Here is a 27,127-nt window from a genome sequence, read left to right on the forward strand (position 1 = left end):
CCACCAGGCTCTGTTTCCAAATAACCTGTCCGCACTTCCCTTGATAGAATGATTTTACCAGTAGCGCCACATTATCACAGTCACAATGTGTTGATTGCAAAATTAATGCATTAAGTGCCATCCTGATGAGTTTAAAGGATCTTGACTTTCCTGCTCGGCTATGCGCTAACAGTTAATGGCTTTTTATTGTAGGGCCTTTCACCAGAGAGCGAAATGTAAAAAAAAACTTTCTAAATATAAATACAAAAAATCAACTGAGATTGATTTCGAATCTATCTTATACGCACTAAAAAATTTAAAGAAAAAAATATTGTTCAAGCCTTTTGTTTTAGGTGCACATCAGTTAAGATGTGACCAAAGAATTTGGCGGTTCTTGAACATAACATAAAAATGAAATTAAATTTTAAGGACTAAATTTTCTTTATTTATTTTCTTATGGCATCAAATATCAAACTTTGTCTTAATTACAAAATAAAATTGTTTCAATTCAGCTGATTGTCGAAATGCGCATAAAAATGAGAATTACATGACTTTCTGCTTTGCTTTCGAGTTGGCGTGGCTCGACTTGGTTATGTACTTTGATAAAAATGTATGAAGACGAAGTAACTCCAACGCCAAAGTTGTATGTAAACGGGCTATTAATCATTCGTTTATGTACGGGAACTAACCTACAGATATCGATAAAAATTAAGATGAAGTGTTTAGATTGCAATGTTAAGATTGACAGTATTTTGTAAATATACGTGCAAATTTTTGCGCAACTATGCTCAGGAAGCAAATTTAAATATGAAGTACTTGAATGTAGCAGAAAAGAATGATGCCGCGAAAACAATATCTAGCCTTCTATCAAACGGAACGGCAACTAGAGTAAGCAGTTTCAAATAAGCCAAATCAAATTAAATAGTCAAATTATGATTTTTAGCGCGAAGGATGCTCTGTTTATAACAAAATCTATGAGTTCGAGACTGAAGTAAATAGACGAAAGAGTAAAATGGTAATGACCTCGGTATCTGGCCATTTATTACAACTGGACTTTGTTGGAGCATATCGACGTTGGAATGAGGTTGATCCATTAGCGTTATTTAGTGCGCCTGTGCATAAATCTTGTAGTGAAAATTATCAACCGATTTTGCGCACATTAGAAAGGGAAGTCCGTAGCTGCCATGGTCTCATAATATGGACGGATTGTGATAGAGAGGGGGAAAACATTGGCTTTGAAATAATGGAAGTGTGCCGCAAAATAAAGCCGAGCCTTGCAGTTTATCGTGCCGTTTTCTCTGAGATAACTCGAGCGTCAGTTCACCGAGCGCTTCAGCAGTTAACCGAACCTAACAAGAGGTTGAACGATGCTGTTGATGTGCGTACAGAGCTTGATCTCCGAACGGGTGCTGCAATAACTCGTTTTCAGACTATGAGACTACAACGTTTATTTCCTACAAAAATCGCCGACAAGCTGATTTCCTACGGCAGTTGTCAGATACCAACTTTAGGGTTCGTCGTTGAACGTTACAAAGAAATTGAAGCTTTTGTGTCGGAACCATTTTGGAAGTTAAAAGGTAAGTATCCTACAGTCCTGCATGGTTTAATGGAGGATCAGTTAAGTGTAAAAATATGGATGTTATATAAACTTAGAATTACAGTATTTTACGTTTTTAGAAACCAATAACGATGCTGAGGTAGATATACATATACATATGTATTTATTACTATGTATTTGCGCTTAAGTATATAAGTACATTGGGCAACCTTTTTAGTTTCATGAAGAATTTTCAAGGACATAACGAAAACAATTTTCAGAGAGCATTATTGTACTATATTTGTCGTAGCGAAAATTAATTTAATTTTTAATGGCTAGATATATTTTTTTTTATATTTATATTAATATCATAGAGTGGACGTATTTAAAACCAATTTTTGAAAATATGGTCTTTTGAAACTCGTCTTTAAAAATTTAATTGATGAGAAATAAAAAAGTCACAGTGCGGCCGATTCCCGAAAAGCTGGCCAAAACTAAAAAAATTAAGTAATTGATTCAATATTTCTTACTCGGGGGTTGTCGGGGTCGCTGATTACGAATTTGATCTTAAAATTTTGAAAATCCACCCCCTTCCACCCCTATTGGCCACCCCCTCACGTGAAATAGCGTATATTCAAGAACATAATCAAGATGCATGTAAATTTATATGTTTTCGGGGTCGCAAGGTAGCAAGTGGTAGCAGCTGAATCTTGTTTTATTCAGTAACCATTACTTTTTTGAGTAACCTTTAATAGGTTTCAAAGCAGCATATGACGGCGTTGTATTACTATACAGTTTGAAAACTCAAATTTTATAAAAAAAATTGCAAAAAATGTATCTACGTATTGCTGCAGCTAAAAATTTTGTGTCGAGGTATTGATATGTACTAAAGATTTCTCGTATTTTACTAACCTTTCGAAGATGATTCCATTTGGTTTTGTTCAATTTACTCCATTACAAAATCTTTGAAATGTGTACAACTTTCACTATTCATCGACAGTAATACGATGCTCAAACGAAGGCCACGTTGCGACTGAAAATACAGAGGATACTTAGGGTACAGGACGTTGCTATGAACGGTTTTCACTACTCAAGGCATTACTGTAGCCAACCCAAAGACAAAAAAACTCTATCTAGAAACTTTTTTTTTCGACTTTTGGCCAGCTTTTTGGGAATCGGCCGCACTGTGAGACATACAGTTAAAAGATCTAGATTTGTATCAAGATTAAAATACGTAGTTATGTACATACCTATGTGTATCACACACATTTATTTGGATGTTTTGCAAAGCCTTATTTTTTCGAATTACATAAAATATTAATACAAAAAAATCTTTTACAGTTTCACACACGATTGATGAACTCACAGTAGATTTCATTTGGGCGCGTAATAGGTTGTTTGATAAAGCAGCTTGTGAAGATTATTTACTGATCTGCTTAGCCGACCCTAAAGCGAAAGTTGAAGAGGTAACAACTAAACCAAAAAATAAATGGCGACCAACTCCATTGGACACGGTTGAGATGGAAAAGCTGGGATCGCGTAAACTTAAAATTTCAGCAAAAGAGATAATGACTATAGCTGAAAAACTTTATTCCAAAGGTATAATTAGTTATCCACGCACAGAAACAAATCAATTTTCGAAGGACATTAACTTGGGGTATTTTCTAAATTTGTCTTGTTTGTTTAAACGAGTATATATTACAAGTGATTTATTTTTAATAGTGCCTTGGTAGAACAGTTCGTTGAACACGGAGATTGGGGAGTTTTTGCGCAGCGGGTAAAGGAATGGGGACCCAATCCCCGGAACGGAAACAAGACTGATCAGGCGCATCCACCTATTCATCCCACAAAACTAGCAACAGGTCTGATAATTCATATTTAACAATTACTATTAATTATATTTAAAAACAGTTCAATCGCATTCTTAGTTCAAAGTCAGAGGACAACGAAGTACATTTTAAATATCAGAGGACTAGTTACGTTATATAAAGTACTCTACATATTTTTTGATCTGTGACTCCCTAACATAAGTAATTTGTTTCTGATACCCTTATAAAAAAATACCGATAAAATAAGATGACATTGTTGATCATTTAAACAGAGCTCTATAGACTGTATAATGATTACACTGTGCGACAAAATCTGCGGAAGCAAAAATAAGAGCATTTCAGTTAAGACAAAGTAAATGTGTACATCAGAGTTTGGAATCAGGAATCTCTAACTTTTTCCCCCTAAATCCACGGTGACCCACTTTACCACCTGGACGAAAGAGGTCAAACTGCAGTTAAAGGTGAAAGTTGAGATAAAGTAGATATAGACCTATTCGCTTTGCTTCTTTATTCAGTTTACAAAAGGCAGAAAAAACAGCGCGGAGGCTAAAACCCATAATATCAATGTCTTCGGCATACGCAAGCAATTACAGTTCCCGCGACTTTATTATTCTTCTGCCACGTTATTTCTATTCTCACCTCGTCATGGTCGGGTAATAAATATTATTACTTTAGTGTAACCAATATTCAAAACAAATAGCAGGCTTACACTTCGACCTTAAGATCTTTTGTGAGTCTATTCATCACAATACCTCATTTAAACACAGTTGATTCAATAAATCTATGATGGAGCTGGCTTGATCTGATCGGATCAAGTCAAGATGTTTACTCCCAGTTGTGGCATCGCATTCGAGAAACAGGTATAGTGGTGTTTTAAGAGATACGCTGTAAACACGGTAGAGTCGTTCGATCATGACCGACACTTCCTCTTTGAAGATACTTGGAATACTACCCATCGGCACAAACATCTTTGTTAAGGGGCCAAATATCCCGGCGCCCATCTTTGTGGAATTGGGCAAGTTGGAACTACAAGCTCAAAATTGCATATTCTTGGATGAGATCACTTTTCCTTTGTCAAAGCCTTGCCAAAACAGGATACGCTTGGTTGATTGCCGAATAACTACAATACATATATGAAGCGATATCAGCTCAAGTACCACCTGCATCAAAGTTGTACTGTCGATAGGGTGGGTCTCGATAGCCACGTAACCGCTTCGTGTGCTAGTATAACTGGTCTAACTATCATGTAATTTCTCAGGATTCTTAGGCTACAATCCTACAATTTTATTGTTAAACCTTTGCGTGTCATAGGGTTTGCCTTGGATAAGGTTGCATCAGTGTGCCTTTATCAGTTAAGCATGACATCTATGATAAGGCTAAGGCATTTAGCCCCTCTCATCAACTCATTCGCATAGCGGCACCCACGTCAATGTTGACAGTTATAACTTTGAACCAGTAATTCTTTAGGAACCTGAATTAACCCCGATATTAGTGTTAGCCTTGAAATCCAACGTGAAATCTCTTACCAACAAGTGGCACTTTGGATTAATTAGGCGATTGAGTAGTAAAGTCCTCTCTCGACGATTAAAAATCAGTCTTTATAAGTTCCTCGTTATGCTTGTATGAATAAAGCAGCGGCTCTGGTCAGGCCATGTCGCAGAGGGAGAGCAAGGCCTCCTTTGCATTGGAAAGATCAGTTGGAAAAGGCCTTGACTTCATTTGATATGTCCTACTGGCGCCTTGTTGTTGTAGTTCTTGAGTCCCCGTAGGTTTTAAGATGTATAAAGCTGGTGAAAAAGACATCACCCTAGAGCACCTCTTGCTTTATCTGCCTCTGTTTGGAAGTTTGAAGAAGAAGAAGGAAAGTGGAATTTTCAATAGCAACTAGTAGCGTTGCGTGGGTAACAGTGCTGAAAGTTTTCTCTCACAAGGTGGTTTTTGATTAAATCTTCGATTTATCTGTTATGGTGTTAAGTGCTGTGGTGCTATGTAAGTGCTATGCACTTTCCGGAAGCCATTTTGATCCGTAGATGGGGTCAGGCGAGGTAGTATACTCCCGTTTAATCTAGCCTTCCTGGTGGCGACCCGAACTTCATCGCTGGTGAAAGCAAGCGACGCAGGTTGTGCCGCCTTCTGGTTGTACGATCTTTGGTCTGGTCCACCGGATGATACAGTATGAATCAGGAATAAAAAATCAACAAAAACACACCAATAGATTCCGTGTCATGAATTTAAATTTTGTATTTTTAATTAACAAAAAACATATCGCGCGTTTTTCATTAAAGAAAGCTGCACATTTCCAAAAAATTATGTTTTGAGATAAATGTGTAGATATGGGTGGTATGCATTAGTTATATAGTCCCACATTAAAAAAGGCTTAATGTGTTCTCCTAAAAGCAAGTCGCCTCCACCTTCAGCCGTTTTGCAAAATTTAATGTTCTTTTTTCTTTGCAATTTACTTCCATTTATATAATTGGAAAATTTGATAGTTAATTTCGCAGCGTTCTGGCTTTTCTTGTGTAAATCCATATTATTATGACGTACAATGCGGCTTAGCTTGACTAAAAATGTGTGCACAATATTTACCCTGTTTCATATGTAGGTTCTCTCGTAACCATGAATATTAAATTGCTAAAATGAAAATCAAATTGCTCCTTTCTGCCCAGCGCGTCTTTTTGAACTTAGTTTACTTACTTTAACCACTATTATGTTTCTCTATTTTCATTGCTTTTACGAATAAGCTTCAAGTGGGGTATACTTGGTCTTGCCACAAATTCTGTGACAAATTTTACAATGCATAAGGCGGCCGCCGTAGCCGAATGGGTTGGTGCGTGACTACCATTCGGAATTCACAGAGAGAACGTAGGTTCGAATATCGGTGAACCACCAAAATTAAGAAAAACATTTTTCTAATAGCGGTCGCCCCTCGGCAGGCAATGGCGAACCTCCGAGTGTATTTCTGCCATGAAAAAGCTCTTCATAAAAATATCTGCCGTTCGGAGTCGGCTTGAAACTCAAGGTCCCTCCATTTGTGGAACAACATCAAGACGCACACCACAAATAGGATGAGGAGCTCGGCCAAACACCCAGAAAGGGTGTACGCGCCAATTATATATTGTATATATATACACGGCGAAAACAAATTTCCAGAAGAAAGTTCCGTTATTTTTGCTTTTGTTCGTATGCATTGTCTATTCTTAAATTATACTCAGTTTTGTGAAAAATTTGTTGTTGTTGTTGTTGTAGCAACATAAACATTCCCCATACTTACATACGGGGAATGCTGCTGGAATGACAGTCCTTGGCCGGATATAAATCCGGGTAGTTTCGGTAACGTAGAACCGACTGTCGTGGAAAAAATTTGTCTTTGTTAACAATGGAGTGGACAGCTAAGGAAAATCGCATGGCAGTGTTTGCATTACATAAGTGTGGTAAAAGTGCACGCTAGATTTACGAATTGATGTAAAATCTTAATATTATATTTCGAGAATATTTGTTTATCGCTTGATCAATCGTTTTTCCCAAACGTCTGAAGTGAAAGAAAGGAAAAGAAATGGTCGTCCTCGCGTGGTGCGAACCAATGCAGCCATAAAAACCGTTCGAGAAAGAATTCGCAAAAATCGCCTTAGAAAACCGAAAATCATGTCCAGGGAAATGAATTTAACGACCAGATTCCATGTTAAGACTAATTAGTGAAAGCACCACGGGGCCACATACCGTGTGATCCACTCCCTGATCATCTTAAGGCGTATGTCATAAAGTGGAGTTTGAATGGAACCATCTATTGAAAACGCAGAAGATATGTATATAATCAAGTCATTCCTGTATATAAAACCGGGTGCCATGAGATTGAAGGGAACTTGATGCGCTACAATTGTATGTATCATAGTTGTGTAAAATCTAATTTCAATCGACATACGTAAATGGCTGGAAGTCGTTTTTGTGACGAGAGACGTTGACTCCAACAGCAAATTTTTAGAATTCTTTTTTAATTTTGCCGGACCCTTGTTAGCTTAATGCCTCTTTTACAAAGGACTGTTACCTATTACTTCGCAGCCAGCTGGCTCGTGCTTAATTTTTTGAAGCAAATTTATACGTATCAAGTCAGTAGTTAGCGTCTTTACGCCCCATTGTAAGTCTGAAGATGACTTCTGACGTGCTTGGTAGGTGGCTTCGATACAAGCAGAGGCAGTTGGGATAGTTTCCTACCAAGAACTGCTACCTACCAAAAACTGAATAGTGTTATGCTTGATACATGCCTCACGATGTAGATGGTGTTCGCGTTCCTGAATATGATGATCTGAAAGCTTCGTACACTGAAGAATTTTTGATATTGGTGTGTGCTCGGCTTGTACCTTCGGCTTTTCAATGGGGCCGTGAATTTTATATGAAAGAGTGCTAGGCTCTTAGTAGTTAAGAAGCGAGAGAGAGCAGACAAATAATCGTTTACCTTTAAATACAACCATAAGCTAATATGGTAGTATCGTTTACTGGAGCGTGTTTGAAAATATTTTATATTTTCATTACAGATCTAAATGGCAACGAAGCACGTGTATACGAGCTAATTTGTCGTCATTTTCTTGCTTGCGTCAGCAAAGATGCTGTTGGCTCTGAAACTAAAGTTCACATTAATATTGCCGGTGAAAAATTTACTGCCACGGGATTAGTCATTCATGAACGAAACTATTTGGATATTTATATTTATGAGCAATGGAATGCCAAGCAAATACATAAATACGAGCAAGGTAAAAGATTCTACTACTAAAAAATAACATAAATAAATACGATTTTTAAAACAGGCCAAATATTTGATCCTACTGAAATATCAATGCAAGAGGGTGCCACTACTGCACCACCACTTTTGACAGAGGCTGATTTGATTGCTTTAATGGAAAAACATGGAATCGGAACTGACGCAACCCATGCTGAACATATAAACACAATCAAAGAAAGAGGTACCACTAAATATCACTATATTTTCTCTTCTAATGTTAATGTAAGTCTGTAGGATATATTGGAGTGGTTGATAAAGGATGCCTCGTGCCAGGTATTATAGGGATGGGCCTATGTGAGGGTTACGGTGCAATGGATTTGACATTAGCCAAACCTATGTTAAGAGCGGAGTTCGAGTCGGATTTAAAAGATATTTGCTCTGGGAAAAAAAATCCGAAGATAGTGCTGAATGAACAAATTCAAAAATATTTGGAAGCATACAGACAAATTACAGAAAAGATTGAAGCTATGGATAATAAAATGGCCTTACGGTAGTTCTAACAAGGGTAATCGTACAATCATTTCACTAAATATATATTTTATTTCTTCGTAGAATGAATGAAACTCCGGTTGCAGGTGAAAGCATGGAAAACCAAAACAATAACCGCAATAAATTAACGGATTTATTTCAATGTCCAAAATGTTCTGTAGCTCCGTTAGCTTTGCGGCAGAAAAAAAATAATCCAAACAGTTATTATATAGGTTGCATGAATTTTCCTAATTGCAATAACGCTATCTGGCTATCAGAAGAGTGTTCGGAGCCAAGTGTTTTGTCTGAAACTTGTCAACATTGTGGCCCAAATGTAAAATTGATTAAATTGAAATTTACTTCTTTATACTACAAAACGTTGTTTAAAACACCTTCTGGTTGGTATAAAACGTGCCTCTGTTGTGACCAACAGTTTCGTGATAATTTCGAAATTAATCTTGATCAAGTAAAGCGAACTGGTGGAATTGTTGGTGTTGTGGGGATTGGATCAAATACTACATCATCTAATCGAAATCCAACCGCTGCTTCGGTAACTGGTAGTACCAGCAGAGGTTCAGAAAGTACAAATTTGAGTCGAGGGTATAGAAATGCTTCCGGTTCGGGAAATTTGAATAAAAAACAAAATAGAGGAAAATCAAAACCAGATATTGAAACCAATGCTTCTACGAAAGGAGACAAGAAGAAAACTAATAGTAAAACGCAAGGCATTCGCACTTTCTTTACAAGCGGTAAAATACATAAAGCTCCATGATTTCTAACAAATTCAATTAGACTAATCTATTCTCATTTTGATTTTCAGCAGCAGCGCCCGCTCAAAACCGTGCTGATCAGTCTTCCATCCCTATGGAAGTTGAAAATTGCACAACAAATGACGTGATTTTGGATGAATTTTTTAACAATGATGATGGTTTCGATGAAATGCTGTGTACATTTGAAATACAAAACGAAACCACTGGAAATACAACCACTAGCGCTGTCCAAAATTCAACAAATTTAGCAACTTCTGTCGGCACTGGTTCCATTAGACAAGTAAATGATATTGCCTCCATAAATAACTGTGCTACAGGGAACCCGGCCGAAAGTGCCTATTTAAATTTTGACGAAAGCTTTCCGGACTTAAGCGATTTTGTCTGGGGTACAGCCGAGCACAACAGCCGGTCATCAACAGCCGCGCAATTGCCGAATGAAAAGAAAGAAGATCGCACAAAATCATCAGAAACAGCCCAATACAGCTGTAGTAGTGCACAACGTAATTTAGCACCAGACATAGGTATTCAATGCCCTGGGTGCCATCAGCAGGCCAAACAGTATGTTTTAATATAAGCTTTTTAGTAATAATGTTCCTAAAATGAGAATTTAAGTTATAGCATTGGAAAAGATCAATGCAGGATTAGAAAAACACAAATGCATACACTCGCTCTCGTTTTCACATAATTAAGAGGTTTGGGGTAGTCAGAGGCTCGAAAAAATGATGATTTTCAATAATTTTTTTTTATGGTCAATTGATTTATTTTATAAAAATAAAAACATGTCGAGCCCGTTTGTCCAGAAGTCCCTTGCGGTGATCATCACAAGTCCTTGGAGATTCATCTAAAATCAATCGGACAAGAGAAATTTATTTTATTAATAGATAATCTTGTGTCGATCGAAGCTTTTTTTTTCAAAATTAACAATAGGGTAGCCTCTGGAAATATGTTTCAGATTTTCGAGAAAAAAACCGACAATTAATTGTTTAAAAAAAATCGAAATTTTTGCAAAAGAAAAATCCTTCGAGTGCCTGAGAGTTTTTTATTTTTTTTTCAAAAGCAGTATAAATTTTATTAAAATCTACCAAGCAGTTTTTAAGTTACAGTGATGATCCGAGTTCAGACATGGCTAGAAGACCATATATTAAAGCTGACCACAGAGAAAACAGAGCTGATCCTTCTAACGAACAGACGTATCCCATTAGAAGTAGATATACCAGTACTCGATGCAACTTTATCGACAAAAAGAGTGGTCAAATACCTAGGAGTGCAATTAGACACAAGGTAAACTTACTGGGCGCACATAAATCACGCTGCCACAAGAGCTGCCAAAGTAAGTGGCATGTTAAGTAAGCTCATGGCAAGCTTTGGAGGTCCAACGCAGAACAAGCGAAAACTTTTAATGGATACGACGAACTCGATTCTCTTATACGGGTGCGAAATATGGGCAGATTCGCTAAGGGTGCAATGCCGGCGGAAAACTCTGCAATCTATGCAACGCACCTGCGCTCTCAGAGTGGCTTCGTCATACAGAACAGTATCTGAAGCAGCGGTTTTAGTTATTAGCGGAACCATCCCTATAGATATTCTAGCACAAGAGCGCAAGCGGAGATGGGAGGCAAAAAACACAGAAATCCCAGTACCACGCTTCTCCGATATTAGAGTTCAAACGTTCACACTTTGGCGGGCAAGATAGAACTCTGAACGGTACGGTAGATGGACAGCGAGACTAATACCCGATCTAAAAAAGTGGATAGAAAGAAAGCACGGTGACATGAGTCCTTTCGCAAGTATTTGTGGCGAATGGGGAAAAGTGAGTCTACCAAACTGGATGTATGGATATACTGAGTATGATGATGCGGAGCACACCTTTAAATATGAGAGGTGGAACATAGAGAGAACAGGTCTGCAACGAGCTATTGGTGTATTTACACCTGAAGAAATTATCGAGAAAATGATGATAGACGAAGAAAAATGGAATGCCGTCGCAAATTTCGTGGAGGATATTATCCGAAAAAAGAAGCGTGAATGGAAGGTTATGCTAAATAGCATTGAGCATAGGTTTCTCAAAACAGGCGACCGTGGACGCAAGGTGAGTAAGTAAGTGTCCTTACGACGCCGTCTTGGCCCTCTACCTCGGAAAATCCAAGAGAAGAGGAGGGATATTTTTAGTGGAATCACAACACACGTAGCAGCGACGGTTACTATATGGCATTTATAACCCAACCTCACCGCGAAAAAAAGAAAAAAAGTTATAGTGATCACCAGTTCAAAAAACATAGTTTTGAAAAAAAAAACGCCTTTAAAGTTTTGCGAACGCTCCGGAGCCCCTTCCAATTTTCACACACTATTTTGAAGATATTATACGTTAAGTAAATGAAAAAAAATCCAATTTTTTTTAATTCTGACTACCGCTAACCCCTAAAGTCAATTTAACTTTTTGCAATACATATTCTCGATTTTCGGCAGCCGCCTTAGCCGAATGGGTGGATGCGTGACTACCATTCGGAATTCAGAGAGAGAACGCAGGTTCGTCGGTGAAAGATCAAAATTAAGAAAACTTTTTTTTTTATAGCGGTCGCCCCCGCAGGCAATGGCAAACCTCCGAGTGTATTTCTGCCATGAAAAAGTTCTTCATAAAAAAATATCTGCCGTTCGGAGTCGGCTTAAAACTGTAGGTCCCTCCATTTGTGGAACAACATCAAGACGCACACCATAGGCCAAACACCCCAGTATTCTTAAATAAGGCAAAAAATTAACAAATTGGGTATTAGCAATCAGCAAAAACTCATAGGATTTTTACCAACGTATAAGGACTTTTAATAATTCTGAACATTTAGAGATTATTGTTGATAAATAAAAAAAGGGCCGAATATCGATTGTTAAGGTAAAACCGAACCGAAACGAACATTTTCAAAGGCCTCATATAGCCTCTACTCATTCTTTATTGTATAAATACATATATCAATCGGGGTTTCTATGCATTAATTCATATATAATAAATAAATAATAAAAAATATTAGATTAAGATTAGTTTTAAGATTATATTTCATACCAGGTGGACTTTTTTATTGATAATCTCAATCCGTTCATTATACTAAACATATATTTATATCATTTTTATTTGACTTTTGTATTTAGTGTGCCATATGTTCCTTTTCTGAGAAAAAGAAGATAGGACAAAATTAAAAATATTTATTGAGTACATAAATTATTTCATTTCCCAAATGAGTGTGCATTACATTTTGATTTCCAATAAACACTAAATATTTTACTGATAATGCAAATTAAATTATATTATAAATTTTTTTCCTGCAATTTTGTTCAGTAATTAGTAAAAAAATGTTTTTACTGCAACGTTTTCAATAAATGCAAACTAAATTGCAATATCAGTAAAATATAATATTATATTAACGGCATTTTTACTGCTACTGCAAAGTGCCCATCTATGCTAAACATATTTGCTATGAAAGTCCTCGATTCCCTTAGTATAGGATATCACGTACTGCATGTACATCTATTTTATATCGAGTTTATTTTTGCGTTTTCTATTGTATAGATGTACGGTTAAAAAACCAGGACCCAACAACGGCAAGCTTTTTTATGTTTGTGCCAAAAAGAACCCCTGTAAATTCTTTCAATGGGCTGATGAGGCTTCAACTGCAAGTTCCATCACTGTGACCAGTACGTCAGCCGAGAATCATCCACCCACACATTCAACGTCGCCTTTGCAAAGTGAATCTGTCAAATGCAATTGTGGGATCCCTGCCTTAACGTAAGTATAAAACATGAATAAATTTTACCATTTACTTACTCAAATAATTTGTCCAAAAGCTTGATATCTCCTCGATACCTTCGTCCTACCTTTAGTATATCTAGTAGCTCTTTATTAGGTCTGTACCTTTTAAGTTGTTTTCGGCTCAACATCTTACAAATCTCATTATCCATATTTAGTGTTTTTTATGTGTGGTTTCCTTTTAAAAATTCAACAAAATAAACTTTTTTTTTATATTATTGGTTCATTCAAAAAATTAAGCATTCCCATCATTTATGGAACACTATGTCATTCATGTGGCTGGCTCGGCTGGGTTCGCAGTAGTACATCCGGTTAACCTAGTTTTCCAAAACCTTGGCGACAGTTTCTAGCTCTCCCTCACGAATGGCTGTCTCGATATTTGCCTTAAGAGCCTAAATCGTTAATGGAAGGTTCGAGTAACATCGGCCCTTCATGAACCCCTACAAAAAAATTAGCAGCGTCAAATCGCTGCTCCAAGGTGCCCAATTAACATCGCCGAGACGGCTAATAGCCCGATTACTGAACTTGCACGCAAGAGATCGATTGTTGCATGGGATGTGCGACATAGCGCGCCATTCTGCTGCAACTAATGATCGACCAGCTCCATGTCTTCAATTTCGAGCCACAAAAATCGTTCATCATGCCACAAGTACGAGAATTGTATGACTGAAACTTGAAAAAATTCACTAAAGAATGCCACATTCTGATTTTAAAAACAGGCAATCAAAACTAATTAAACTTTCATATATAAAGCGTTTTAGGTGCGCTCAAAGTGAATCGGTAGACCAGCTGATTTTTGAGATACGGATCACTAGACAGGGCTAGTTTACTATGGCGGCAGTCCTTGGTCGGGAAAAGCCGGAGTCATTCCGCTGACGTAGAACCGGCTGCCATAGGAATGAATAGCCTATGCGCCAAAGTGAACGATTACCTCACCAAACTTTCTCGCTTTTTCACTGCGAAGAATCTACAACTTTCTTCCACAAAGTCCACGGAGACCCTCCTTATCACCTTAAAAAAAGAGGTCAAAGTCCTATTCCGACTGTTAACAACCCCAAAATTTTGTGTGTAGCCTTCGACAGTTTGCTCTCCTTCTCTGCGCACACAACCACAGTTGCCACTGAAGTCCAAAATCGACAAAGAAATGTTGCTATCGACATTTAAGGGAATTGACCGACCGGTTCTAAACTACGCTGCACCTGCCTGGCCGCCTGGAACTAGTTCCACGCAGTGGACAAAGCTTCAGACTTGCCAAGACACTGTGACTCGACAGCGGCGGCTTGCCTACTTATGTCCCCGCTTCAACACCTTCACAACGAGGCACAGATGCTACCAGTAAAAGAGCTCAACAAACAGTTTCTGCTAGGGTACTATCGCAGGTTTCACCCATTCTTGTTGTCGAGGCGTTAAAGAAGAGGAGAGTCTACGTTTCCACGACAGTCGGTTCCACGTTACCGAAACGACCCGGATTTATATCCGGCCAAGGACTGTCACTCCAGCAGCATTCACCGTATGTACATAAGTATGGGGAATGTTTATGCTGCTACAACAACAACAGGAGAGTCTACCTTCAGAGCAACAATATCAAAATAGTCACGAACTGCAAAACTTTCGCCATAACAATGAAGAAAAAATAAGTTGCTCTCCGAGTTTCACGGATTCTTCAGGATTTCGATTACGCAACCAAGTAGGCAAGTAATATGAAAATTCGCCATTCGCTCTAAGCTGAGCATTGTACCCAATACAAAAAGATTCGTTTCGCCATTGGTTGAAAGAACCGCAGCAGCAAGATGAGCTGTTCGCAACGTTACCGAAACGTCCCGGATTTAAACAGAAGCCTTGGTTATGCTGTAAATGATGGAAGAGGAGGGCATCAGAATGGCACATAGGAACGACCACTTCCCCATAAAGAAGACACAGATCCAGTTGAGAAGACATTATTCATACCGCAACTCAACACTAATGTAGCCTATAGCATACCGACCAACTTCAAGACAGGTAAAAAATAAGGTTACCTAAATCCGATCAACAAGGAGGCCAAATCGCTAGGAACCTTCAATATTTATCATATATTATCCATGAAGCGAAGAATATCTTTGAGATGTCTTTGTTGCACGACTGCGGAAATAGTCAGCACTTTTTTGGAAACACCTAACGAAACTAAAATCCTATATACAGGGTGGGGTAGAAGTAATGCCGTAATGCAAATGTGCAATGTTATTGTGCGCTTACTTTGTGTTAGTGTGTTTTATATTTGTTTGCATATTGAGTAATTTATAATTCTGATCAGCGTCTACAGGTCATTCACATAATATTTGTTTTGTTACAAATTTAGCTATCTGAATTTGTATACATAAATATATTTCGTGTTATAATTTATTTTACGTTCTTGCTTCGGCAGAACATATACTAAAATTGGAACGATACAGAGAAGATTAGCATGGCCCCTGCGCAAGGATGACACGCAAAATCGTGAAGCGTTCCACATTTTTGAGGCGAAATAATTGAAGATATTGTCCTATCCAACAACCTCATCGTTGTTGTTGTTGTTGTTGTTGTTGTTGTTGTTGTTAACAGCATAGGTAGCCCTGTCAGTGTAGGCATATCATCGTTCGTCTTTGTCTAGCTCATCTAAGGGTAGGCCCAGGAAACATGCTGTTTCGACAGGTTGGGTCCAAAGAGAGAGGGGGGGTTAGATGAGTCGGTTTGAGGGGCATGTGAAGAGGTGGTTAGTGTCGTGCGGGGTACCTTCACATGCCGGACATGTGTTTGGTATGTCGGGGTCGATTCTGGATATGTAGGAGTTTAACCTGCTACAGTATCCAGAACGTAGTTGTGCCAGTGTTACACGGGTCTCACGGGGAAGCTGGAGCTCTTCATCTGCGATAGGTGGTGGTTGGACTCCGATTACGGCATTCACAGGACGGGAGTTCAAGAAGGTGGTAACGGTCTCCCGGTGAATGTCGTTTATAGACTGTCTAAATACTGTCCGGTCCAGTAGGTTACGGTCAGTCTTGTCCTGGATATCGCCAGCGTAGTCAAAGAGGTGTCTCCTGACGTGCCTGGGAGGCGGCTCGGGCTCAAGCAGGTGTCTGCAGGGATGAGACCTACGGTAACATCCGAGCAGGAACTGCTTGCTGAGCAATTTGTTGTGCTCCGCAACTGGGAGCATTTGTGCCTCGTTGTGAAGGTGTTGGATAGGTGACATCAGGAGGCACCCGGTCGCTGTCCGAATGGCGGTATTTTGACAGGTCTGTAGCTTAGTCCACTGCGAATCACTAGTTCCAGGCGACCAGACAGGCGCAGCATAGTTTAGAACCGGCCGGCCAATTGTCTTAAATGTCGAAAGCAACAGTTCTTTGTCTTTGCCCCAAGTGCTGCCGGCCAGCGATTTGAGGACCTTGTTGCGATTTTGGACTTTAGTGGCAATTGCGGTTGTATGCGCAGAGAAGGAGAGCAAGCTGTCAAAGGTTACACCCAAAACTTTGGGGTTATTCACAGTCGGAATTGGTGTGTCGGCGACTTTTACCTTAAGGGACAGCTTGACCTCCTTTGTCCAGGTGGTGAAAAGGGTCGCCGTGGACTTGGTGGGGGAAAGTTGGAGATTCCTCGCAGTGAAAAAGCGAGAAAGGTCGGTGGGGTAGTTATTCACTTTGGAACACAGGCCATCGATGTCATTGCCCGACGCCATTATCGTGCAATCGTCAGCGTATGAGATCAGGGAAACTCCCGCTGGTGGTTGGGGGAGCTTCGAGATGTAGAAGTTAAAAAGCAAGGGTGAAAGGACACCACCCTGCGGTACGCCTTGCTTAATCTTCCTCTGCTTTGACATTTGATCTCGAAAAATCACTGACGAGTGCCGACCGCTCAGGTAGTTCGCGGACCACCTCTTCAGCCCTGGCGGGAGTGTCGACTGATAAATGCCATCTAGTAGCGTGGAATGGCTGACTGTATCGAAAGCCTTTTTCAAGTCCAACGCTACTAGGACAGTCCTCTCGCAGGGGCGGTTTTGGTTGAGCCCGCGATTTATCTGGGCGTTTATGGCGGTGAGTGCAGTGGTGGTGCTGTGCACTCGTCGGAAACCGTGCTGATGTGGGGCTGGGGCCAGGTGCTTCGTGTAGAGTGGGAGTAGGAGGGCTTCAAGTGTCTTCACTACTGGGGAAAGGAGAGTTATCGGCCGATAAGACTCCCCTTGGTTGGCGGGTTTCCCAGGTTTCAGTAGTGGGACCACTCTCCCTGCTTTCCACTTGTCAGGGATGATGAGAGTGGCCATGGACAGATTGAAAACCCTTGTGAGAAATCCTACTCCCAGGGGTCCCAGATGCTTCAGCATCAGCGCGTTTAAGCCGTCAGGGCCAATGGCTTTCGATGATTTCGAATTTTTGATGGCCCCCTGAACCTCATCACCGGAGAAAGTAAGTGGCGCACTGTTGTTCGTCAGTTTGTGCAGCCTTCTGGTAGCACGACGCTTGGTTCTGTCGCCCGGAGGATGCAATATAAAAAGCCGGCTAAAATAGCTCGCGCATCTCTTCGGGTCCGACGAAGTGCAACCGTTGAAGGTGATAGCCACCTTGTCGTTGTGCTTCGTCGGGTTTGACAGAGACCTAACGGTGGACCAGAGCTTACTCACCCCAGAGGTGAGGTTGCAGGTCTTCAGGTGCTCAACCCATTTAGTCCGCTTATGCTGGTTTACCAGTTGCCGGATCTCCAAATTGAGATCCCTTATGCGGGGATCCCCGGGATCGGCCTGGCGTAGGTGGTCACGCTCGTTTGCTAAACTGGCTGCTTCTGCTGGGAAATGAGGATGAATGTCCTTATAACTTCCAGCTGGAATGAAGCGAGCCGCAGCAGCTGGGAGCACCTTGCGGAATGCGCGTTCGCCTACGCGCACATCAGTGGGGATGGGAAGAGCGGCGAAGGTGTCCTCAGTGAATTCCGTGAAGCCGGCCCAATTAGCTTTTTTAAAGTTAAAATAGGACCGGTGATTCGCGGAAACGAAGTCGGCAGGTCTCTCGATCGAGACGATAATGGGCAAGTGGTCTGATGCAAGCGATAGCATAGGTCGCCACGTTATGCTATTTATCAGACCAGCGCTAGCAATTGTTAGGTCAGGCGAGCTGCTGCAATTGCCCACTACCCTGGTGGGGGCGTCGTCGTTCACTGTGCTGAATGTCGAGTCGTCTATCTGCTCTGCCAGTTGCTGTCCCCTACGATCATTTGGCAGGCTTGAATGCCAAAGATCGTGATGCGCATTAAAGTCACCTACAACCAATCGGTTTTCACCTCTGATGAGCGCACCTATATCAGGGTGATATCCTGCCGGGCAGCAGGTGACAGGGGGTATATATATGTTAAAAATTTCGAGCTCGGAATCGCCTGACCGGACAGCTATGCCTTGACATTCTAAGGTGCTGTCCCTGCGGTCGATTCCTTCATCGATAAGACGATACTGCACAGTGTGGTGGACTATAAACGCTAGGCCACCACCATTGTCTCGCTCGCGATCGTGTCTGTGCACGTTATAGCCATCCCTGGTGATCAGAGATGACCTAGCGTGCAGCTTTGTTTCTTGGACCGCAGCTATCTTAATACCGTGCCGGCTCATAAAGTCGACTATCTCGTCGACCTTACTCGTAAGTCCGTTGCAGTTGAATTGGAGAAGCTTGAAGCTTCTCGGTGAGGTCAGTGTAATTCGGGGGGTGAGGGACGCGTGGTGTTGTCTGCGTTGGGCCTGCTGCGCAATCCACTGTGGCTGTTGCGGCCTGATGGTGGTGGGCGGCCGCGCCTCCGAGGGCGGTAGTGGGTGCAGAGCTCTGCAGCAGGGGGCAACGTAGGCAGTTGTCCACTCACGGGTGGTGCGCAGGCCGGAACATCTCCGAAAATGGCACCAGCCATTGCAGGAATTGCACTGGACTGTTACCAGATTCCGAGGTATTACGGCCTGACACACGGAACAGACTGTGCGGGGGACCAGTAGCTGCTGGTTTGTCCCCGCACTGGGGTTGGAGCTGGAAGGAAGGGGAGGGGTTGAAGGGGAGTTGTGTTGCTCCGATAGGCTCCTCACCGTGTAGGCGTTGGTAGTGGTGGCGGTTGGTAGTGCCGGCCTATCAGGGGGTGTGTTAGCCGTGGAGGCATCAGACGCCTGCTGGCGGGAGCAACACGTGGCCACATACCGTGTGGACCACTCCCTATGTGACTTAAGACCCGAGCAGGTCTTAAGGTGGCTCCACCCGTTGCACTTATTGCACCTAACCGAGGTGGAGTTCGGGTGAAGCCGTTTGTGGCAGACGCAGCAGTAGAATACTTCTGGCCCAGGGTTGGATTCGATTCCAGCTCTGAGGAGAAGTATTTGGAGCAGGATTGCTGCGAGAGTTTGCTCCTGTGACGTAAAGGGTGGGATGATATGGGTTTCACTAGACAGGGCTAGTATACTGGGGCGGCAGCCCTTGGTCGGGAAAAACCCGAGTCATTCCGGTACGTAGAACCGGCTGCCATGGGAATGAACAACAGCCGCAACCTCATCGTCCTTAACGACGGTTCACCCACTCACTTTTCCACTCATGGCTCCTTCACCCATCCTGACATTATCCTCGCTTCCGCCTCCCTAGGACCCAAATTGTCATCCCGAACACTTGACGAGCTACATAACAGTGATCACTTCCCCCTAGTTACTACCCTCAACCTACCGATCCAATACCAAGTTAAGCTTAGAGCAAAATTTTTAACAGACAAAGCGGACTGGCCTAAATTCCTCTCTCTTTTGGCAGATACATGTAGCAGTAAGCCATCTTTGCATTATATAAACGCTGAGGCCTCATCCATAAAATCATTAATCAGATCCGCTGCTCACATTGCCATCCCGCAATCCAGATCAAAACAGTTTGCTACAAGGCTTCCTTACTGGTCTACTGTTCTCTCATCCCTAAGAAACCACAAACAATCATTGTGGGTCAGTTATAAACAAAGTAGAACATTAGACAACCTTGTAAGATTTAAAAAAGCGAACGCTGTATTTAGGAGAGAGTTAAAATTAGCAAAACGGAAAGCATTAGAAACACTTACGGCCAAAATCACTCCGGCATCTAGTCCCAAGCATATTTGGACAGACATAAAATCGTTCACAGGATCAGGCCAACACAACCATATAAAATTCGTCCACTCCCAAAGAGGTCCGATCTACAGTGCACAGGATATTTCCGAAGAATTTGCAACCACTTGGACGGATTATTCACATTCTTCTAATTTCCATACAAATTTCAATACCGTAAAGAACAAAATCCTATCTGAACCCTACGACAACACCTTTCCCTGCCCTAAAGCCATCCTTTCTGATTTACCAATTACGATAGAAGAATTTGAGACTACAATAGGCTCAATGACCGGCAAAACCCCAGGAGCGGACAAAATCTCATATCCCCTTCTCAAAAATCTCCCATACAATCTTAGAAACAGACTCGTAAATCTCTATAACAACATTTTCAACCAGGGTATTTATCCGCAGGCCTGGAAAACTGCAAAAATTATTCCTATCCTTAAACCTAATAAGCCCAATACCATTATTTCGAACTATAGACCTATATCCTTACTCCCCTGCATGTCTAAAGTTTTCGAAAAAATAATTTCAACTCGGTTACTGTGGTACGCTAAACAAAAAGGTTTCATATCGGACAATCAATTTGCGTTTCAAAGGGGTCTTGGTGTGATTGATCCACTTCTATATTTTGAACACTTTGCCTCAACCGCTTTATCCTCTCGAAAACACGTTTCAGTTCTTAACCTAGACTTCGAAAAAGCTTTCGATAGGATAGGTCCTCATATTGTTCTTCGGCAATTAAAACGCTGGAAAGTTGGCAACAAAATGTACCATACAATTAAGTATTTTTTACTGAACCGCAAATTCTTTGTTAGTATCAACAATTACAATACTAATATTTTAAAATTACACAATGGCATACCTCAAGGTTCCCCTCTTTCAGTAATTTTGTTCATCATAGCTTTTAATGAAATTACTTCCTTAATTTCCCCACTCCCATCTATTAGTCATTTTGTTTACGCTGATGATCTGGTAATTTTCTCTGACCTAAATGACCTTTCGCAGATAAAAACTCATTTTCTAAATATTTCGAGTCAGATCTCTGAATGGTCTAAATCATCAGGAGCTAGCATTGCTTTGAACAAGTGTGCAACATTCCACATCTGCCGTAAACGTAAGTGTATCTTCCCTTCCCTTTCCATTTCTAACACTATAATCCCCCACACTAACACTCTTAAGATACTCGGCGTTGTTTTTGACAAAAAACTTACATTTAAAGACCATTGTAAATATATTAGAATAAGCTTGTTATCTCGATTAAATATTATAAAATATCTTTCGTCTAAACACTTTTTTGTACATACTTTAACCCTAATAAATATAACGAAAGCGTTAATATTATCAAAAATTGATTTCGCCCTGTCTATATACGGGCACTGTGCCAAAAATCATCTAAAACTACTGCAAGCACCATATCACACAGCCGCTAGACGATGTATCCGGGCTTTCCCTACATCTCCAACCAAAGCTGTCTTAACGGAAGCAGGACTACCAGATATCGCATCCAGAGTATTGAGCAAGACGCTCATGTTAATACCAAAAATTATGCACTGCAAGAGCAAACTTCTATTCAACATAGTCGAAAGGTCGTCACAGCTTACAATGCAAAGCAAAAAGCCGTCGGTCCTGTCGCGATGCATCACACTCGCCAAAGAATTGAACATCATATCGACTCCGATCCTTATGAGAACACCAACATACCCTCAGTGGGTTTCCCTCAAATCCTGTTTTTATAACAAATTATTCTGCCTTAAAAAAATTGAAACAGCATCGGTCGAATACATACAGCACTACAGCGAAGCTACTGAACCTTTTCGTGCAGAATGGGATTTTTTATTCACTGACGGATCCAAATCGGACACCAGCACAACATTTGCTGTGACAAATAGCGACGGTGCCACAATTTCTGTCGGTGCACTGCCTACATACTGCTCAGCTTTCACAGCAGAAGCAGCTGCACTGCATGAAGCAGTAATGTTTGCCTCCCAAACGAGCAAAGAACATCTAATATGCAGCGACAGCAAATCCGTCATCGAAGCCTTGCAGAACCCAAAAAACGATATGTTACTCATCAATATGATTAGAAATATTATATATGAAAAGAAAGACGCAATAAAAATTATGTGGGTTCCTGGTCATGCTGGAATCAAAGGCAACGAAGTTGCTGATGAACGTGCAAATAAAGCACGGATGCAGCCATTACATTTCTTTAACCACCTCACTCCTAAAGACTTACGGAGGTATGCGTCAAATTATTTAGCCGGAAAACTCACGCATGATTGGGCCGCCTATCATCACTACTACAAATTAAATAACCCCCGTGGAACTAAACCGATTTTCCCATCTGACTCTCCTTGCAGAGGTATTAGAACTTTTGTGCGTCTACGAATCGGACATTGAATTCCAACTCATAGTCATTTACTAAATGGAGCCTTGAAGCCGCCATGCTGATACTGCAATATACCAGATTTATCAGTACAACTTCTCCTGGACGAATGCCCTGGCCTAAGTCAGATCCGAACAACAGTTTTTGGCAGCAGCAAACCCTCTGACCATCTGAAATTAGCAAATTCAGATAATATTAACGCTTTCATTAAATTTCAAATCTTAGCTAAACTAAATATTTAAAATTATTGTTACTTTCATCCGGAATAACACAAAGTTTTTGTTTGTTTTTTTAATACGTAATGTAAATTATCTCTAAATTATCTAAAATAGTCTTATAAGTATGAATCTCGAGCCGAAGGCCTTAGTAGCCAGAGTTCTTGTTAAATTTTAGTGTATTGGTTATTTATAACTATTACTCTTACATATAAATAAATAAAATAAATAAATAAATTTATTTTATATATTTCGTCCACTTCTTTTATATTTGTGCCTGATTAGATTAATTGTGCGCAAAGAGGGTCCCAACAAGGGTCGACCGTTTTATAAATGTTCTAACCGAGAGGCTTCGTGTACTTTTTTTAAATGGAAATACGAAGATTCAAGCCAAGGTACGTATACTAATCTGTCAAAAAAAGTTCAAAGTTGGTGTCTACAATCATAAATGTACACATATTTTGAAATGTGAAGGGATTTTCACTACCTTCTGCTAAATTATGAGATTTAAGAAACTTTTGTCATTGCACAGATGGGCAAATCCATGATGGAAAGAATAATGAGATGGCTCCTATCGTGGTACCGTTACTTTGTTCTCAGAGCATTTGACAATGAGTTACGGCGTTTAAGCACCAGTATGGTCAGATTACCATTTTCGTAACTTGATTTAGGATTTTTTTTTTTGTTGTTATTTAGTCTCGGAGTCTTAGTTCTTTCTTGAATGCATTTTTCTAACCTGTTCTAATTAAAAGTAATGTTTATAGTTTTGTAAAATATACATTTTTTTAAATTAGTTCAATAATTGACTCAGTTTTATTTATATTAGCTTTACTTTTTTTAACATCTGGTCGCATTACCCGCGATTGCAGTTGTTGTTGGTGTTCTTCTGCTTTCAGCAGTCAAATCTCTCTCGCTACTGCCTAGCTTTGGATATATAAACGCACTAAAATGCCCATTTAAAGAAATTAAAACACCAAACTTTTATTGAATTACTTAAAGAACTTTGTATGCGTGAGAAATTGTCTTTGAAATGTGCGTTTTTTAAATAAATGTGTTATAGTTGTATACATTTTAATTTATGAGTTTTTTTATTAAGGGAACGACTTTTTTGCTATATTTGAGGTTATGTAACAAGACAAGGTACTTTTTTTGTAAAAATGTCGTTATAGTTTCTTCAGTAGTATTTTGTTGCTTATTTTAACTATGAATACACCTCTTGATGCCTTATGTCCCACTAAGGATTGTGGACCGGAAGAAAAGATTACACCTCTATGGTTTTAATTCGCATTTAGTAAATTCAAACGCTTTTTAAAATGTGTAAAAAGGATTTCAATGTTAAGAAGAGTTGAGAGATGGACAGTTAATATTCTTGCATAACCTTAAAAGGAGCAAAAAATTAAATTTACACTTTCAAACTATCAAACTTTATAAGAATCAACAAATTTGCATTAGCACTAAAATCTTCTCAGAATGACCTTTTTTAACATTCTTTTGTTTAATAATAAAGTTTTTTTTAACTTATAGTTTCGGTAGCTTAAAAAAAGCACTCAATTTATTGTGAAGAGCAAATGGTTGGCAACACTGCACAACTTGGCAAAAGTGACGTCACGCAATCTCTGATGGTCGCAATTTTGTTTCTATCATTCTTGGTAGAAATCGCCGTCCAAATTTGTTAATTTTAGGGTTGCATTTTAAATGTATGAGTTTGAATAAATAGTTTTTGTTCACATGAATGTTTTTGACCAGCGACATGGCTGTTTGCTGATCAAAAAATTCAAAAACAATTCGTTGATGTTGTGACAGACGAAAGACATGTTTACAGTGATTTAGATGTGCGAGGTATGGCTATTAAATATCGAGACTGCCGCAGTAAGTCTCGCTTCTTTAAACAAATTACAACACCTGAGCTGTCAATCAAACCTTATTTAATATATCTTGACTATTAAATAAGGTTTGATTGACAGCTCAGTTCGGCTCTCTTTTAGAAACTATACTGTCAAAAACTATAAACAAATGAATTAAAAGGGGCATTTTTTCAATTTGACATTATCTTATGAGAGCAAAGTCAATCACATTTTGCTAAATATATTTTGGTTATTTCCCTTGTTCTATTCGGTTTGTTTTTTCGGTAAGTTTTTAAGTATAAAAATAACATTTGTAACATGTGAAAGGGGAACGAGTCTCGCATTGTAGGGATAGCACTTTCGAAACAGTTTTTTCGAAATGTGTTCATAGAGCCGCATTTACTAAATATGCATTTATTCGCATTCAGAATCATATGTATGTTCTTGATGTAAATACTAAATAGTATTTTGGATAACCAGAATATACGTCGACATGATCAACATGTGTTCGACACTACTTCTTCACATGCCTACTTAAACCTAGTTATCTGACACACCTCTTCCTTTGATCCCATCCCGTCGAAATAGCCGAATTTACGTCAATCCAAAGAGATGCGACGAAGGTCGACACCGAAAAGACGGTATGCCCAGCGGCGACTAGATTATCATAGTGAAGAAATCGCGAAACAATTTATATTTTTTTTCTAAATAAGCTAATCCTTTTTTTTGTAATTTTGCTCTTTATTTTTTTTCTTCCCAGTGGAAACTTCTGGTAGCAGCAATCAAAGTGATTTAAATTGGGGTACAAAGCCACATTCATCCCAAGGTAACTTTACATTTGTTATTGTATCAAGTTTTTCAAATTTTGTTTCGTAATTTAGGTTCGTCCGGTGAAACTTCCAAAAAACGCAGATGCGGTCTGTGCCGTCAAGAAAATCACACCCGCGCAAAGTGCCCGCGAAAATCAGAATTCGACTATTAACAAATCCATCCATATTTCTTGGAGCAACAATGAAGTGCTGATTTTGTACCATAATATATGAAATATAGATAACTTGATATTTTTTTGGTATTGTTTTTATACTATCCCTTATAAATTACACACAAATACAGTAACACATTACATTAGTACAAAATTTAGCCTTTAGTAAATTAGAGAAAGTTTTAAAAGCGTGGAACGCAAAAAAATTAGTAAAATAACCATAAACAGTTACATTGTTTTGTGCTTATTTAAAAGCGAATTTTAATTTTTTTTAGACTTTTAGACTAGATTTAAACTTTCGCACGACAGTCGTGCCAAGGGTTGTGTACAATCTGCACCAAGTACTTGGGGGGAAGTTGCATATATTAATAAGATTACATATAGGTAAGTAAATTATGCTAATTTTCGAGCTTCACTCCCAAATCTGTGATTATGAAATAAGCTCGGATTATTTCGACAACTTTTCTGTGTGCAACTTTATTTTGATCGCCTATTTTTGCGAGATATATAAACAAAAATACTTCCGATGATTTTGTATTCATCGGAAGATCCTAGCGTGTACAAAGCAATCGCTATTCGCTTCTTCAAAGCAATACATTGCCTGTAGGTGGTGTCACTTTAGTCCGCTACTATTCATCATAAAATATAACAATGCAGGTTGCACCGAGAATTGTTTGTAGTTATTTTTGTTGTTGTAGTCTCATCTGTCGCCGTTTTTGAATTTCGCCAAAAAAAATAGCTTTAATCATCTAAACTAACATAATTGAAATAGAACTGCGCTATTTCGTTGTCCATTTCGAGTGAAACAAGGCAAAATAAACGTTAAAAAAGTTACCGGGACTTACAGTCGGCCATTGGGCACACATACATATATTATCCGATATTAGAGACAAGTGATTCACGACATTATCTACGAATATTAGTTAAGGGGGGAAAATGTTTGGTGTTTTTCGAGAATTTTTTGAACAAAGAAGGAATAATCTGAAATTGTTTAAGTTTAGAGGATATTTTATTTATATTTTTAGGTACACTTTTAAATTTTTTGAAGCTATTTCCGCGGGAGATAGTGGCATTAGAGCGTGCTGTCCATGGACGATCGCCATCCGAGTGTCTTGCTGGCGGGAGTTCCTGAAGTTGCAATTTTTCTCTGAAATCAAAAGCATTTTTTTTTATTAACACTAGAACTACGAACCGGTCAAAATGACCGGTTGGAACATTTATTTCCCATTTCCTCTTAAATATTCAAATTACATTTTTTTCGATAATGTCATGATTTTTATTAAATTTGTGTATAGAATAATATTATAGATTATTTTGTTCTTACGCTTCCAATTTTCAGAGTTAACTATGTGTTATACCTAAATATACGAACCGGTCATTTTGATCGGTCATAAAAATATCATGAATACTTTTTGTATATTCTTGAAATATTCTTTTTGAATATGGAAAATTCCCGG

The 27,127-nt window shown here is 39.5% G+C and overlaps 1 protein-coding gene and 1 non-coding gene across 4 annotated transcripts; both read left to right on the forward strand.

Moving 5' to 3' along the window:
* Nucleotides 1-689: 689 nt before the first annotated feature.
* LOC128862923 (DNA topoisomerase 3-alpha) lies at nucleotides 690-25,879 on the forward strand. Of its 3 annotated transcripts, none has more exons than XM_054101752.1 (13): nucleotides 691-867; nucleotides 923-1,556; nucleotides 2,858-3,173; nucleotides 3,239-3,378; nucleotides 7,875-8,090; nucleotides 8,145-8,300; nucleotides 8,354-8,609; nucleotides 8,672-9,336; nucleotides 9,408-9,915; nucleotides 12,914-13,129; nucleotides 23,130-23,239; nucleotides 25,449-25,514; nucleotides 25,570-25,879. In XM_054101752.1, exons 1-13 carry the CDS (start codon nucleotides 712-714, stop codon nucleotides 25,668-25,670), a joined length of 3,540 nt encoding a protein of 1,179 aa, XP_053957727.1. In that variant the 5' UTR covers nucleotides 691-711; the 3' UTR covers nucleotides 25,671-25,879. The 3 variants fall into 3 exon arrangements, 2 of the variants coding, with proteins under 2 accessions (XP_053957727.1, XP_053957728.1); XM_054101753.1 differs by having other exon boundaries at nucleotides 9,411-9,915; XR_008454561.1 differs by lacking the exon at nucleotides 23,130-23,239 and having other exon boundaries at nucleotides 690-867; nucleotides 25,570-25,659.
* LOC128865498 (U6 spliceosomal RNA) lies at nucleotides 15,536-15,642 on the forward strand. The gene has a single exon (XR_008454829.1). It is a non-coding gene; the product is annotated as a U6 spliceosomal RNA (small nuclear RNA).
* Nucleotides 25,880-27,127: the final 1,248 nt, after the last annotated feature.

This window comes from Anastrepha ludens, chromosome 5 (genome assembly GCF_028408465.1).
Source record: "Anastrepha ludens isolate Willacy chromosome 5, idAnaLude1.1, whole genome shotgun sequence".
NCBI lineage: Eukaryota > Metazoa > Arthropoda > Insecta > Diptera > Tephritidae > Anastrepha > Anastrepha ludens.